This window comes from Entelurus aequoreus, linkage group LG27 (genome assembly GCF_033978785.1).
Source record: "Entelurus aequoreus isolate RoL-2023_Sb linkage group LG27, RoL_Eaeq_v1.1, whole genome shotgun sequence".
In the NCBI taxonomy this organism is placed as follows: Eukaryota; Metazoa; Chordata; class Actinopteri; order Syngnathiformes; family Syngnathidae; genus Entelurus; species Entelurus aequoreus.
Genome location: NC_084757.1, coordinates 13,659,986 through 13,676,231, shown reverse-complemented (window position 1 = coordinate 13,676,231; position 16,246 = coordinate 13,659,986). Strand labels below are relative to the sequence as shown.

The 16,246-nt window shown below is 37.4% G+C and overlaps 1 protein-coding gene across 4 annotated transcripts in view; it reads left to right on the top strand.

The window, feature by feature from the left end:
- The window catches only part of ankrd29 (ankyrin repeat domain 29), a 134,077-nt gene that overhangs the window by 94,990 nt on the left and 22,841 nt on the right, over positions 1 to 16,246 (top strand). For 3 of the 4 annotated variants that reach the window (XM_062038765.1, XM_062038767.1, XM_062038764.1), the window contains 3 exons: positions 8,721 to 8,888; positions 9,100 to 9,210; positions 14,443 to 14,541. In XM_062038765.1, coding sequence (XP_061894749.1) covers positions 8,862 to 8,888; positions 9,100 to 9,210; positions 14,443 to 14,541 — 237 coding nt within the window. In that variant the 5' untranslated portion in view covers positions 8,721 to 8,861. Of the gene's footprint in view, positions 1 to 8,717; positions 8,889 to 9,099; positions 9,211 to 14,442; positions 14,542 to 16,246 lie in introns of all 4 variants that reach the window. The other variant, XM_062038766.1, reaches the window with a different exon arrangement.

Here is a 16,246-nt window from a genome sequence, read left to right as displayed (position 1 = left end):
AAATAGCTCAAATAGCAGCACTTACCAGTGAGCTGCCTCTATTTTTTAATTTTTATTTATTTACTAGCAAGCTGGTCTCGCTTTGCCCGACATTTTTAATTCTAAGAGAGACAAAACTCAAATAGAATTTGAAAATCCAAGAAAATATTTTAAAGACTTGGTCTTCACTTGTTTAAATTCATTATTTTTTTTACTTTGCTTCTTATAACTTTCAGAAAGACAATTTTAGAGAAAAAATACAACCTTAAAAATGATTTTAGGATTTTTAAACACATATACCTTTTTACCTTTTAAATTCCTTCCTCTTCTTTCCTGACAATTTAAATCAATGTTCAAGTAAATGTATTTTTTTTTATTGTAAATAAATACATTTTAATTTAATTCTTCATTTTAGCTTCTGTTTTTTCGACAAAGAATATTTGTGAAATATTTCTTGTAACTTATTATGATTAAAATTTTAAAAAAATATTCTGGCAAATCTAGAAAATCTGTAGAATCAAATTTAAATCTTATTTCAAAATCTTTTGAATTTATTTTAAAATTTTTGTTCTGGAAAATCTAGAAGAAATAATGATTTGTCTTTGTTAGAAATATAGCTTGGTCCAATTTGTTATATATTCTAACAAAGTGTAGATTGGATTTTAACCTATTTAAAACATGTCATCAAAATTCTAAAATGAATCTTAATCAGGAAAAATTACTAATGATGTTCCATAAATTCTTTTTTAAATTTTTTCAAAAAGATTCGAATTAGCTAGTTTTTGTCTTCTTTTTTTCGGTTGAATTTTGAATTTTAAAGAGTCGAAATTGAAGATAAACTATGTTTCAAAATTTAATTGTCATTTTTTTCGTGTTTTCTCCTCTTTTAAACCGTTCAATTAAGTGTAAATATCATTAATTATTAATAATAACATAGAGTTAAAGGTAAAATGAGCAAATTGAATATTTCTGGCAATTTATTTAAGTGTGTATCAAACTGGTAGCCCTTCGCATTAATCAGTACCCAAGAAGTAGCTCTTGCTTTCAAAAAGGTTGGTGACCCCTGCTTTAAAGCATCTCTTCCTGAGGGTGTTTCAGTGTTATAACTTCACCTTTATCTTTAGTTTTTAAGCCAAAATGCGCCCGTTCTCCCTTTTATGTCTACACACGGTGTCTGCTTGTAAGTACTCTGTGATTGTGCGATGCCGAACATGCTCCTCTGCTCGTAAAACCAGCAATGTCGTGATGTGACGACGACGCTGCCTGTTAAAAAAAAGAAAGGATGGGGGGGCGGGAACCGGTACTTTTTGGACGCGGTATAGTACCGAATATGATTCATTAGTATCGCGGTACTATACTACTACCGGTATACCGTACAACCCGAGTACATGCAAAATCCTCATTTAAATAAGGTGGTCTGCACCATTTTTCAATTGCACACGCAACACGCCCACTATAGTACACTCTATTTTATAGATTGCACACGCCGTTTAGTGCCAGGTGTTTGGATCTTAGTACATCAGGCCCTGAGTGTTGAAAAGGTTGCAAGTTCACTGGGAGATTTACAAAGAAAAGTTCAGGTGTGCTCAACCAGACTTGGTGCAATGAATTGGCTTTATTCTTCCCAGCTTCAATGCATTTAATATGTAATGACTCCCAGAAAACAAAAGAAGCTTCTCTGCAGACAACTAGCCATTTAAAGCTGCCACGGTTCCCACCTGTCACTGACAAAATAATCGATGAGATCACCTGCACTCTGGGTCCTTAGTGAGTTACCAACTCGATTTACCACAAATTGCTCATCTCGTTAACGTCTCACTTCAGACTGGAACATTTCCAAAGGCCTTAACTGCCGCCATTAAGCCCCCCTTGAAGAAGAGTAGTCTCGCTGCCACAGTACTATCAGCCCATATCAAACAAAGTCCTAGCAAAAGTTGTACACCAACAGCTTAGTGACATTCTCCTTTTTTTTTTTTATCAATGTGTTTGATACTTTCCAATCAGTCTTGAGGCCCCACCACGAAAATATCAAAATAAGTAAAAAAGAAGACCAAGATACCGGTAAGTAAATAAGTGCTTTTATTTTTATCTGACACTATCTGCTTTTTTCCCTAGTTACTGTTTAGTTCGCCAGAAATGTACACCTCTTGCCAAATATAATTGCAAAATAAAACAGAATTGTTGTGCAACTCAAAATGTTAACTGTACTGTTGTTAGTCCAGGGGTCGGCAACCCAAAGTGTTGAAAGAGCCATATTGGACCAAAAATACAAAAAATAAATCTGGAGCCACAAAAAAATTAAAAGCCTTATATAAGTGATATAATGAAGACAACATGTGATGTAAGGGTCTATATTAGCTATATTAGCCTACTATCAAAATGAATTTAAAAGTCTTATATAAGTGTTAAAATGAAGGCAACACATGACATAAGTGTCTATCCATCCATCCATTTTCTACCGCTTGTCCCTTTTTGGGGTCACGGGGGGGGTGCTGGAGCCTATATCAGCTGCATTCGGGCGGAAGGCGGGGTACACCCTGGACAAGTCGCCACCTCATCACACCATAAGTGTCTATATTAGCTATAATACCCTAATATCAAAATGACTTTAAAAGTCTTATATAAGTCTTATAATGAAGGCAACACATGACGTGAGTGTCTATATTAGCCTACTATCAAAATGACTTTAAAAGTCTTATATAAGTCTTATAATGAAGGCAACACATGACGTAAGTGTCTATATTAGCTATATTAGCCTACTATCAAAATGACTTTAAAAGTCTTATATAAGTCTTATAATGAAGGCAACACATGACGTAAGTGTCTATATTAGCTATATTAGCCTACTATCAAAATGACTTTAAAAGTCTTATATAAGTCTTATAATGAAGGCAACACATGGCATAAGTGTCTATATTAGCTATAATAGCCTACTTTCAAATTGACTTTAAAAGTCTTATATAAGTCTTATAATGAAGGCAACACATGGCATAAGTGTCTATATTAGCTATATTAGCCTACTATCAAAATGACTTTAAAAGTCTTATATAGGTGTTATGATGAAGGCAACACATGATGTAAGTGTCTATATTAGCCTACTATCAAAATGACTTTAAAAGTCTTATATAGGTGTTATGATGAAGGCAACACATGATGTAAGTGTCTATATTAGCTGTAATAGCCTACTATCAAAATGACTTTAAAAGTCTTGTATAAGTGTTATAATGAAGGCAACACATGACGTAAGTGTCTATATTAGCCATAATAGCCTACTTTCAAATTGACTTTAAAAGTCTTATATAAGTCTTATAATGAAGGAAACACATGGCATAAGTGTCTATATTAGCTATAATAGCCTACTATCAAAATGACTTTAAAAGTCTTATATAAGTGTTATAATGAAGGCAACACATGACGTAAGTGTCTATATTAGCCTACTATCAAAATGACTTTAAAAGTCTTATATAAGTGTTATAATGAAGGGAACACATGACGTAAGTGTCTATATTAGCTATAATAGCCTACTATCAAAATGACTTTAAAAGTCTTATATAAGTGTTATAATGAAGGCAACACATGACGTAAGTGTCTATATTAGCCTACTATCAAAATGACTTTAAAAGTCTTATATAAGTATTATAATGAAGGCAACACATGACGTAAGTGTCTATATTAGCTATAATAGCCTACTATCAAAATGACTTTAAAAGTCTTATATAAGTCTTATAATGAAGGCAACACATGACGTAAGTGTCTATATTAGCTATATTAGCCTACTATCAAAATGACTTTAAAAGTCTTATATAAGTCTTATAATGAAGGCAACACATGACGTAAGTGTCTATATTAGCCTACTATCAAAATGACTTTAAAAGTCTTATATAAGTCTTATAATGAAGGCAACACATGACGTAAGTGTCTATATTAGCCTACTATCAAAATGACTTTAAAAGTCTTATATAAGTGTTATAATGAAGGCAACACATGACGTAAGTGTCTATATTAGCCTACTATCAAAATGACTTTAAAAGTCTTATATAAGTCTTATAATGAAGGCAACACATGACGTAAGTGTCTATATTAGCTATATTAGCCTACTATCAAAATTACTATGTGTCGCAGGCTGAAGCAAATCTTCGTTGACAGAAAGGTTGAAATTTAAAATTTATTCTACACATTTTTACAGCATTAGAAACCATTAGTAAATCAGAGGCTACTCAGAAGGTGAGATAACTCCTGCTTTCATGGCGAGTTTACTGACAGATATAAGTAAGAACTTTACACTACTTTGTATTAGAAATGGCAACAGCGGAGGATGAATGTCCCATAACAAGAAGATAGAGAAAAAGAAGAAGCTTATCAACTACGGTGTAGGCATGGACTACAAATGCGGAGGCGCGCAAATTTTCAGGACTTATGCAGATCCCAAATACAGATCAGCAGAAGGTAAGAAAAGTTGCTTTTGCACAATATTGCCATACAAAACGCCAGATAATGTCTTACCTTATACACACACCATAATGATACTAGTATGTTGAAGCACAGTACAATCCATCAAGCGGTGCAACTTCATAGCTTACCAAAGTCGCACTAAAACATTTTGATAGATTTTTGAGCGCCGTGTCTAATGTTCTATATTTTCAATGGAACATATAAAATGTTGGTGTTGTTTACTTGAGTCATATTGCACATCTCTGACATGTTAGAACCCTATGAACCACCTCGGGCTCTGAGAACCTCCGGGAGTCTCTTGCTGGTGCCCAGAGTCAGGACCAAACATGGTGAGGCTGCGGTTCAGTTTGATGCTGATTTAATCTGGATCAGTCTTCCAGAAAATGTTAGGCAGGCCTCAACTTTTTCAAATGTTCAAACTAGGGATGTCCGATAATGGCTTTTTTACCGATATCCGATATTCCGATATTGTCCAACTCTTAATTACTGATACCGATATCAACCGATACCGATAAACCGTATACAGTCGTGGAATTAACACATTGTTATGCCTAATTTGGACAACCAGGTATGGTGAAGATAAGGTCCTTTTTAAAAAAATTAATAAAATAAAATAAGATAAATAAATTACAAACATTTTCTTGAATAAAAAAGAAAGTAAAACAATATAAAAACAGTTACATAGAAACTAGTAAATAATGAAAATTAGTCAAATTAACTGTTAAAGGTTAGTACTATTAGTGGACCAGCAGCACGCACAATCATGTGTGCTTACGGACTGTATCCCTTGCAGACTGTATTGATATATATTGATATATAATGTAGGAACCAGAATATTAATAACAGAAAGAAACAACCCTTTTGTGTGAATGAGTGTAAATGGGGGAGGGAGGTTTTTTGGGTTGGTGCACTAATTGTAAGTGTATCTTGTGTTTTTTATGTTGATTTAAAATTAAAAAAATTTTTTTTTAAATGATGCCGATAATAAAGAAACGATACCGATCATTTCCGATATTACATTTTAAAGCATTTATCATTTATCATACATTTATAACATCTCTACTTCAAACCCATCTTGTTATTTGCACTCTTTGATTTTATTGCATGATTATTTGTGTGATTTTCACATGAGGATTGTTGAGGCCAACCTTGTCTTTGTACAGTTCTCATATAGGAACTTATTAGATCCAATTAATACCAAATAAAATGCACTGATAAGACTTAGGTGGATATTACCTGAACGACGACACGTCCTGTGTGGTTGCTGAGGGATGGATCACAGAACCTTCTAGCGCTGCGTGGCCTTAGACCCTTTGCCGTGCACCTAATGGATGCAAAAAAGAGCACGGCGCAAAATAAGGATACCATTTTCCCCGACATGATTTATTTGTCCATGCGGCGCTCTTGCGATTCAGATCCTTCCTCTCAGGTCAAGTCTGGTGAACCCTGGAGACAGCAAAAGGGAAAGTGCCGACATGTGCGCATTAGGGGTTCAAAGTTCAATGGGGTGTGGTTGAACATGCAATTTGAGGAAGAAGGAAAAGTACGCGTGGAAGACAAACTTCCAACCATTTTATAAAGTCTCACACAAATGTAGACCAGTTGAAAAATGTGCACAGAAAATGTGCACTAAAACAGCCATACGTTTGTGCATTGTCAGCGTTAAAACATGCATGTACAAAACCCAAAAAAGTGAAGTTAGCATGTTGTGTAACTGGTAAATAAAAACAGAATACAAAGAATTGCAAATCCTTTTCAACTTATATTCAATTGAATAGACTGCAAAGACAAGATATTTAACGTTCAAACTGGAAAACTTTGTTATTTTATGCAAATATTAGCTCATTTGCAATTTGATGCCTGCAAGATGTTTCAAAAAAGCTGGCACAAGTGGCAAAAAAGACTGAGAAAGGTGAGGAATGCTCATCAAACACTTATTTGGAACATCCCACAGGTGAACAGGCTGATTGGGAACATTGATTGATTGATTGATTGATTGAGACTTGTATTAGTAGGTTGCACAGTGAAGTACATATTCCGTACAATTGACCACTAAATGGTAACACCCGAATAAGTTTTTCAACTTGTTTAAGTCGGGGTCCACTTAAATTGATTCATGATACAGATATATACTATCAGATTTACTATCATCATAATACAGTCATCACACAAGATAATCACAATGAATTATTTACATTATTTACAATCAGGGGTGTGGAGGGGGGGGGGGTAGGATATGGACATCAAGTAGTGGACATAGAGAGAGAGAGGGAGAGAGAGAGATCAGAAGGCATAAGAAAAAGTATCTGCATTTGATTGTTTACATTTGATTATTAGCAATCCGGGGAGGGTGTTAGTTTAGGGTTGTAGCTGCCTGGAGGTGAACTTTTATTGCGGTTTTGAAGGAGGATAGAGATGCCCTTTCTTTTATACCTGTTGGGAGCGCATTCCACATTGATGTGGCATAGAAAGAGAATGAGTTAAGACCTTTGTTAGTTCGGAATCTGGGTTTAACGCGGTTAGTGGAGCTCCCCCTGGTGTTGTGGTTATGGCGGTCATTTACGTTAAGGAAGTAGTTTGACATGTACTTCGGTATCAGGGAGGTGTAGCGGATTTTATGGGTGGGTGCCATGATTGGGTATAAAAGCAGCTTCCATGAAATGCTCAGTCATTCACAAACAAGGATGGGGGCGAGGGTCACCACTTTGTCAACAAATGCGTGAGCAAATTGTCGAACAGCTTAAGAACAACATTTCTCAATCAGCTGTTGCAAGGAATTTAGGGATTTCACCATCTGCGGTCCGTGATATCATCAAAAGGTTCAGAGAATCTGGAGGAAGCACTGCACATAAGCAATGATATTACAGACCTTCGATCCCTCAGGCGGTACTGCATCAAAAAGCGACATCAGTGTGTAAAGGATATCACCACATGGGTTCAGGAACACTTCAGAAAACCACTGTCAGTAACTAAAGTTTGTCGCTACATCGGTAAGTGCAAGTTAAAACTATACTATGCAAAGCCAAAGTCATTTATCAACAACACCCAGAAACGCCACCGGCTACGCTGGGCCCGAGCTCATCTAAGATGGACTGATGCAAAGTGGAAAAGTGTTCTGTGTTCACATTTCAAATTGTTTTTGGAAACTGTGGACGTCGTGTCCTCCGAACCAAAGAGGAAAACAACCATCCGAATTGTTATAGGCGCAAAGTTCAAAAGCCAGCATCTGTGATGGTATGGGGGTGTATTAGTGCCCAAGACAAGGGTAACTTACACATCTGTGAAGGCGCCATTAATGCTGAAAGGTACATACAGGTTTTGGAGCAACATATGTTGCCATCCAAGCAACGTTATCTTTGACGCCCCTGCTTATTTCAGTAAGACAATGCTGCGTGTTACAACAGCGTGGCTTCATAGTACAAGAGTGCGGGTACTAAACTAGCCTGCCTGTAGTCCAGACCTGTCTCCCATTGAAAATGTGTGGCGCAATATGGAGCCTAAAATACCACAACGGAGACCCCCGGACTGTTGAACAACTTAAGCTGTACATCAAGCAAGAATGGGAAAGAATTCCACCTGAAAAGCTTCAAAAATTGCTCTCCTCAGTTCACAAAGGTTTACTGAGTGTTGTAAAAGGAAAGGCCATGTTACACAGTGGTAAACTGCGCCTGTGACAACTTTTTTGCAATGTGTTGCTGCCATTAAATTCTGAGTTAATGATTATTTGCAAAAAAAAAAAAAAAGTTTCTCAGGTCGAACATTAAATATCTTGTCTTTGCAGTCTATTCAATTAAATATAGGTTGAAAAGGATTTGCAAATCATTGTATTTTGTTTTTATTTACGAATTATACAAGGTGCCAACTCCACTGGTTTTGGGTTTTGTAGCTGGGGAAAGGGAAGTCTGGGCTTCCCTGATTAGGCTACTGCCCCCGCAACCCCACTTTGGATAAGCGGAAGATGATGGATGGAGGGCGTACTGTAATAAGCTTAGAAGTGATGCACTTGTCATTTATTTTCGTGATGATCAAAAACAGTTTATAAAATGTCCATTAATGATTGAAAGTGAATTTTCACTGCAATCTAATTCCCAGCCTTTTGCTGCTTTGTCCCTAATGAGAATATAATGACATAATTCATAAATCACGTCATTAGTTCCATTCGTTGTCTTTTAAGGGAGAATGAGATTCTTTTTTTTTTTTTTTTTTTTTAGAAACAAAAAAAAAAAAATTATTGCAGTGCGAGTGAGGGCTTGTTTTTTTTTTTTTTTTACTTTTGCATGTGTCAGCAGTGCCCCCCAGCGGCCGGAGGGCGAAGCTGTCATGCAGCACTGCAGTAAAGGGAAGCGCGCGTCCGCGGTGCAGGTTGTGATGTCCGCCAACACCCCACAGCAGGTGCAGGATGAAGGAGAAGGAAGACACATGAGATACGAATGAGGGGCTGCAGGATGTCTTTTAAGGTCAACATCTTTGTTGTTGTTGTTGTTCTGCACACCTGCTCCCTCTTGTGACATGCATGTGCCATGTGATTGGCTGAGCTGCGTGCGCATGCATGCATGAACATGTGTAGGTTGTAAATACAGCCATGTGTGTGTTTTTATTCATCTTATTTCACGCCATTTTCTCACAAGCATGCATGTATTGGTGTTCATGTGTGTGTGTTTTCTCCAGAAGGACACGCCGCTGTCCAATGCTGTGTTCTGGGCGGCCCACAGGGGGAACCTGGCCCTGCTCCAGCTGCTGCTCAACAGTGGACGTGTGGACGCAGACTGCAAAGACAAAGTATGAGGTCTAAGGTTACCATCAAAGAAAAAAAAAAAAAATTCTAGGGGTGTAACGGTACACAAAAATGTCGGTAGCTCGGTTTAGAGGTCACGGTTCGGTTAATTTTCGGTACAGTAAGAAAACAACAAAATATAAATTTTGTGGTTATTTATTTACCAAATTTGTAAACAATGGCTTTATCCTTTTAACATTGGGAACACTACAATAAATCTGCCCACGTTAATCCACATTAAAGGCCTACTGAAATGAAATGTTTTTATTTAAACGGGGATAGCAGATCTATTCTATGTGTCATACTTGATCATTTCGCGATATTGCCATATTTTTGCTGAAAGGATTTAGTATAGAACAATGCGGTGCCCGCGGGCACCAGGTAGCCCGTTAGGACCAGATGAGTAGCCCACTGGCCTGATCTAAAAATACTTCAAATAGCAGCACTTACCAGTGAGCTGCCTCTATTTTTTAAATTGTATTTATTTACTAGCAAGCTGGTCTCGCTTTGCCCGACATTTTTAATTCTAAGAGAGACAAAACTCAAATAGAATTTGAAAATCCAAGAAAATATTTTAAAGACTTGGTCTTCACTTGTTTAAATAAATTCATTATTTTTTTTACTTTGCTTCTTATAACTTTCAGAAAGACAATTTTAGAGAAAAATTACAACCTTAAAAAGGATTTTAGGATTTTTAAACACAAATACTGTACCTTTTTACCTTTTAAATTCCTTCCTCTTCTTTCCTGACAATTTAAATCAATGTTCAAGTAAATTAAATTTTTTTATTGTAAAGAATAATAAATACATTTTAATTTAATTATTCATTTTAGCTTCTGTTTTTTCGACGAAGAATATTTGTGAAATATTTCTTCAAACTTTTTATGATTAAAATTTAAAAAAAATATTCTGGCAAATCTAGAAAATCTGTAGAATCAAATTTAAATCTTATTTCAAAGTCTTTTGAATTTCTTTAAAAAATGTTGTTCTGGAAAATCTAGAAGAAATAATTATTTGTCTTTGTTAGAAATATAGCTTGGTCCAATTTGTTATATATTCTAACAAAGTGTAGATTGGATTTTAACCTATTTAAAACATGTCATCAAAATTCTAAAATTAATCTTAATCAGGAAAAATGACTAATGATGTTCCATAAATTCTTTTTTTAATTTTTCAAAAAGATTCGAATAAGCTAGTTTTTCTCTTCTTTTTTTTGGTTGAATTTTGAGTTTTAAAGAGTCGAAATTGAAGATAAACTGTTTCAAAATGTAATTGTCATTTTTTTTCGTGTTTTCTCCTCTTTTAAACCGTTCAATTAAGTGTAAATATCATTAATTATTAATAATAACATAGAGTTAAAGTTAAATTGAGCAAATTGGCTATTTCTGGCAATTTATTTAGGTGTGTATCAAACTGGTAGCCCTTCGCATTAATCAGTACCCAAGAAGTAGCTCTTGGTTTCAAAAAGGTTGGTGACTCCTGGTATAGAACAACGACGATAAAGATCGCAACTTTTGGTATCTGATTAAAAAAAGGCTTGCCCCTACCGGAAGTAGCGTGACGTAGTCGGTTGAACATATCCACAAAGTTCCCTATTGTTTACAATGATGGCCGCCAGAAGTGAGAGAGATTCGGACCGAGAAAGCGACGATTTCCCCATTAATTTGAGCGAGGATGAAAGATTTGTGGATGAGGAAAATGCAAGTGAAGGACTAGTGGGGAGTGGAAGCGATTCAGATAGGGAAGATGCTGTGAGAGCCGGGGGTGACCTGATATTCAGCTGGGAATGACTACAACAGTAAATAAACACAAGACATATATATACTCTATTAGCCACAACACAACCAGGCTTATATTTAATATGCCACAAATTAATCCCGCGTAACAAACACCTAGGTGTTTGTTATGCTAGCTCCTAGCTACTAGCTCGAGCTAGTTATAGCTCGAGCGGGTAATATGGACGGGATCCCGTATATATAACCCGCCAATACAATTCAAACACCTGCACAACACACACACTCACTCAGCCCAAAGGACCGTTCACCTAACCCAAGGTTCATAAAGCTTATATATTTAACCAAAGTTACGTACGTGACACGCACGTACGGGCAAGCGATCAAATGTTTGGAAGCGCGCGGGTGGGACCTGATATTCAGCTGGGAATGACTACAACAGTAAATAAACACAAGACATATATATAGTACTCTATTAGCCACAACACAACCAGGCTTATATTTAATGTGCCACAAATTAATCCTAATGCTAGCTCCTAGCTCCTAGCTACTAGCTCGAGCTAGTTATAGCAAGCGATCAAATGTTTGGAAGCACAGCTACGTACTCACGGTATCACGTCTGTGTATCCAAATCAAAGTCCTCCTGGTTAGAGTCTCTGTTGTCCGAGTTCTTCGATCTTGACTGCATCTTTCGGGAATGTAACCAAACACCGGCTGTGTTGTGTTGCTGACTTCCCTCGCAAAATACTCCGCTTCGCACCGACAACTTTATTCTTTGCTTGCTCAGCTTCTTTCTCCATAATGCAATGAATGTCCAGAATACTGTGGAATAATGAGATGAAAACAGAGCTATTTCGTATTGGCTTCAATGGGGAAGCCATACCTCTGTTAAACTGGCTACGTCACGCGCATACGTCATCATACATAGACGTTTTCACGCGGAAGTGTGGCGGGAAATTTAAAATTGCTCTTTATAAGTTAACCCGGCCGTATTGGCATGTGTTGCAATGTTAAGATTTCATCATTGATATATAAACTATCAGACTGCGTGGTCGGTAGTAGTGGCTTTCAGTAGGCCTTCAAATTGCCTCAAGTTGTTGCTCAGATTAAATAAAATGACAAAACTTTTCTTCTACATATAAAAAGTGCAACATTAAACAGTTTCAAGTCAACTCATCATGCTTAATTTATTACAGCATTTGGGAAGCCTGTAGTTGATTTATTATGTAAATGTTATATTTTCATCAACATGTGATAGCTGGGACCCTGCCATTCAAAACTAGGCTGCTGCATTACTAATGATTAATGTAACTATAGCTGAAAAAAATGGTACGATAGCAAAAGGAGAGACTATTCATCCCTGAACACCATGGAGTTCATGTAGGCTCAATGATGCAGTTACATTATTATATCAACTATCAGAGACAGAAACTATTCATTTAACATAATGTCCTTTTTTGCTGCTTCAACACAGCTCAATCAACACAGAAAAAGGTAAAGTGAAATAACAGACAGACAGGGCTTTGCTGTCCGTAACACACACCGCAAAATGAGCTAACGTTACGCTAAAAGCGAATTAGCCTTCACCTCAAGCCAGGACTGCGAGCGAGCTGAGCTGCCTTTTATATTTCTAGAAGGTCAACGGGCTCATAGTGATGTTACTAGTAGTTGACTGGGAGGTGTTTATTATCATTTGGGGAGAGTCCGCTGCCTGATGCTCACCTGCTAAAAGCTAAGCACTGACTACATGCGCTCTGAATACGCACTGCTGATTGGCTGTTACCGCTCTGAATACGCACTGCTGATTGGCTGTTACCGCTCTGAATACGCACTGCTGATTGGCTGTTACCGCTCTGTATGTAACCAATCAGATGGTTGTGTGGGTGGGACAATGCTGGGTGCTGTGTACTGACAGAGACAGGCAGAAGGAAGCGGAGCAGCTTGTTAAGACTTTAGCTTAGCTTAAATGAATTATTAATCTTCTTGTTTATTTACTGTTAATATCTGCTTACTTTCTCTTTTAACATATTCTATCTACACTTCTGTTAAAATGTAATAATCACTTATTATTCTGTTGTTTGATACTTTTACATTAGTTTTGGATGATACCACAAATTTGGGTATCAATCCGATACCAAGTAGTTACAGGATCATACAGTGGTCATATTCAAAGTGTGTCCAGGGACATATTTCCTGAATTTATAAACATAATATACATTTTAAAAAACGAAAGAAGATTTTGTGATGCTAAAAAATATCGACGTAATCATAGTAGTATCGACTAGATACGCTCTTGTACTATCATTACAGTGGATGTCAGGTGTAGATCCACCCATGGCGTTTGTTTACATTGTGACGCCGGTGAGCTACGGTGTGTAGTGAAGCATGTTTAGCTATTCCTCGTCCTGCAGGGATGATACTTGTAAGAAACTTACTTTATTCGTCGCCAGCTAAAACACTGCAGACTGGGGATGGACGTTAGCCGCTAGCTAGCTAGCCATGTCTTAAAAGCACCTCTTCCTGAGCGCGTTTCAGTGTTATAACTTCACCTTTATCTTTACTTTTTTAGCCAAAATGCGTCCGTTCTCCCTTTTTCCGTCTACACACTGTGTCTGCTTTTGAGTAGTCTGTGATTGTGCGCTGCCGAACATGCTCCTCTGCTCGTAAACTACTACTTTGGACCCTTCCCATGGTTTCATATTTTTCCCAGCTTGGGATTTGGAGTTTTTCCTTGCCTGTATGTGGGTCGAAATCAGGGGAAGTCGTTGAGGCACTTGTGATTAAAGGCTATATAAATAAATTGGGATTGTTGTCTGTCTATCTGTGTTGGCCCTGCGATGAGGTGGCAACTTGTCCAGGGTGTAACTCGCCTTCCGCCCGAATGCAGCTGAGATAGGCTCCAGCACCCCCCCGCGACCCCGAAAGGGACAAGCGGTAGAAAATGGATGGATGGATGATTCATTGATAATATGAATATGGTACTATATGGTACTCTGGGGGTACCTAGTGGTTGAGGGGTAAAATTACACCTCTAATACAATTTGCACGTATTTCAAAGGGAAATGCTTAAATTTATTTGGTTTTCATGGAAAAAGCGTTATAAAATAACAGGTTGACAGTATTTTTAAAAAATGGCCATTATAAAGGGGAGTCAATGGGGGACAAAAGGGTCCCGGGGAACTCCAATGTATACTCACTCAATAGCTCGCGCTAAAAATAACTTAGCAAAGTACGGACTATGAAAATGATGGCATTAGTTCCTTTATAACTCCTGTGGCTAACCTTTGAAATGCACATTCTGTTGCATGATGTCATCTCAAAAAGGTCCCCCCGAAGGGTTAAGGGCTATAAAAATACATTTTGATTGACGATAGATTATCATTATTTAATTCAATATACTGTAATTTGTGGTCATGCATTTTGTTTTTATGTACGTATTTATTTATTTAAGTATTTATTTTTATGTTTTTTTGACTCTCTTCTACTATTACTGTATGCTCTCAGTGTGGAACCACAGCATTGATGGTGGCGTCCTACAGCGGCCATAGAGAGTGTGTGAAAGGACTCATCATGCAAGGAGCTGACATCAACTACCAGAGAGAAGTAAGATAGTTGGAATGATTTGCGCAGCTTGCATTACAGACAACTACAAAACCCAAAACCAGTGAAGTTGGCACGTTGTGTAAATGGTAAATAAAAACAGAATACAATGATTTGCAAATCCTTTTCAACTTATATTCAATTTAATAGACTGCAAAGACAAGATATTTAACGTTTAAACTGGAAAACTTAATTTTTTGCAAATATTAGCTTGTTTGCAATTTGATGCCTGCAACATGTTTCAAAAAAGCTGGCACAAGTGGCAAAAAAGACTGAGAAAGTTGAGGAATGCTCATCAAACACTTATTTGGAACATCCCACAGGTGAACAGACTAATTGGGAACAGGTGGGTGCCATGATTGGGTATAAAAGCAGCTTCCATGAAATGCTCAGTCATTCACAAACAAGGATGGGGTGAGTGTCACCACTTTGTCAACAAATGCGTGAGCAAATTGTTTAAGAACAACATTTCTCAACCAGCTATTGCAAGGAATTTAGAGATTTCACCATCTACGGTCCGTAATATCATCAAAAGGTTCAGCGAATCTGGAGAAATCACTGCACGTAAGCGATGATATTACGAACCTTCGATCCCTCAGGCGGTACTGCATCAAAAAGCGACATCAGTGTGTAAAGGATATCACCACATGGGCTCAGGAACACTTCAGAAAACTACTGTCAGTAACTACAGTTTGTCGCTACATCTGTAAGTGCAAGTTAAAACTCTACTATGCCAAGCGAAAGCCATTTATCAACAACACCCAGAAACGTCGCCGACTTTGCTGGGCGAAGCACATCTAAGATGGACTGATGCAAAGTGGAAAAGTGTTCTGTGGTCTGACGAGTCCACATTTCAAATTGTTTTTGGAAACTGTGGACGTCGTGTCCTCCGGAACAAAGAAGAAAAGAACCATCCGGATGGTTATAGGTGCAAAGTTCAAAAGCTAGCATCTGTGATGGTATGGGGGTGTATTAGTGCCCAAGACATGGGTAACTTACACATCTGTGAAGGCACCATTAATGCTGAAAGGTACATACAGGTTTTGGAGCAACATATGTTGCCATCCAAGCAACGTTACCATGGACGCCCCTGCTTATTTCAGCAAGACAATGCCAAGCCACGTGTTACAACAGCGTGGCTTCATAGTAAAAGAGTGCGAGTACTAGACTGGCCTGCCTGTAGTCCAGACCTGTTTCCCATTAAAAATGTGTGGCACGTTATCAAGCGTAAAATACCACAACGGACACCCCGGACTGTTGAACAACTTAAGCTGTTCATCAAGCAAGAATGGGAAAGAATTCCACCTGAAAAGCTTCAAGAATTGGTCTCCTCAGTTCCCAAACGTTTACTGAGTGTTGTTAAAAGGAAAGGCCATGTAACACAGTGGTAAAAATGCCCCTGTGCCAACTCTTTTACAATGTGTTGCCGCCATTAAATTCTAAGTTAATGATTATTTGCAAAAAAAACAACAACTTTCTCACTTCGAACATTAAATATCTTGTCTTTGCAGTCTATTCCATTGAATATAAGTTGAAAAGGATTTGCAAATCATTGTATTCTGTTTTTATTTACCTTTTATACAACGTGCCAACTTCACTGGTTTTGGGTTTTGTACAAGAATAACAGCAGAGTAACAGAATTACTGATTCATATCTTTGATTGCAGCGGTTCTCAAACTTTTTTCAGCAAGTACCGCCTCAGAAAACA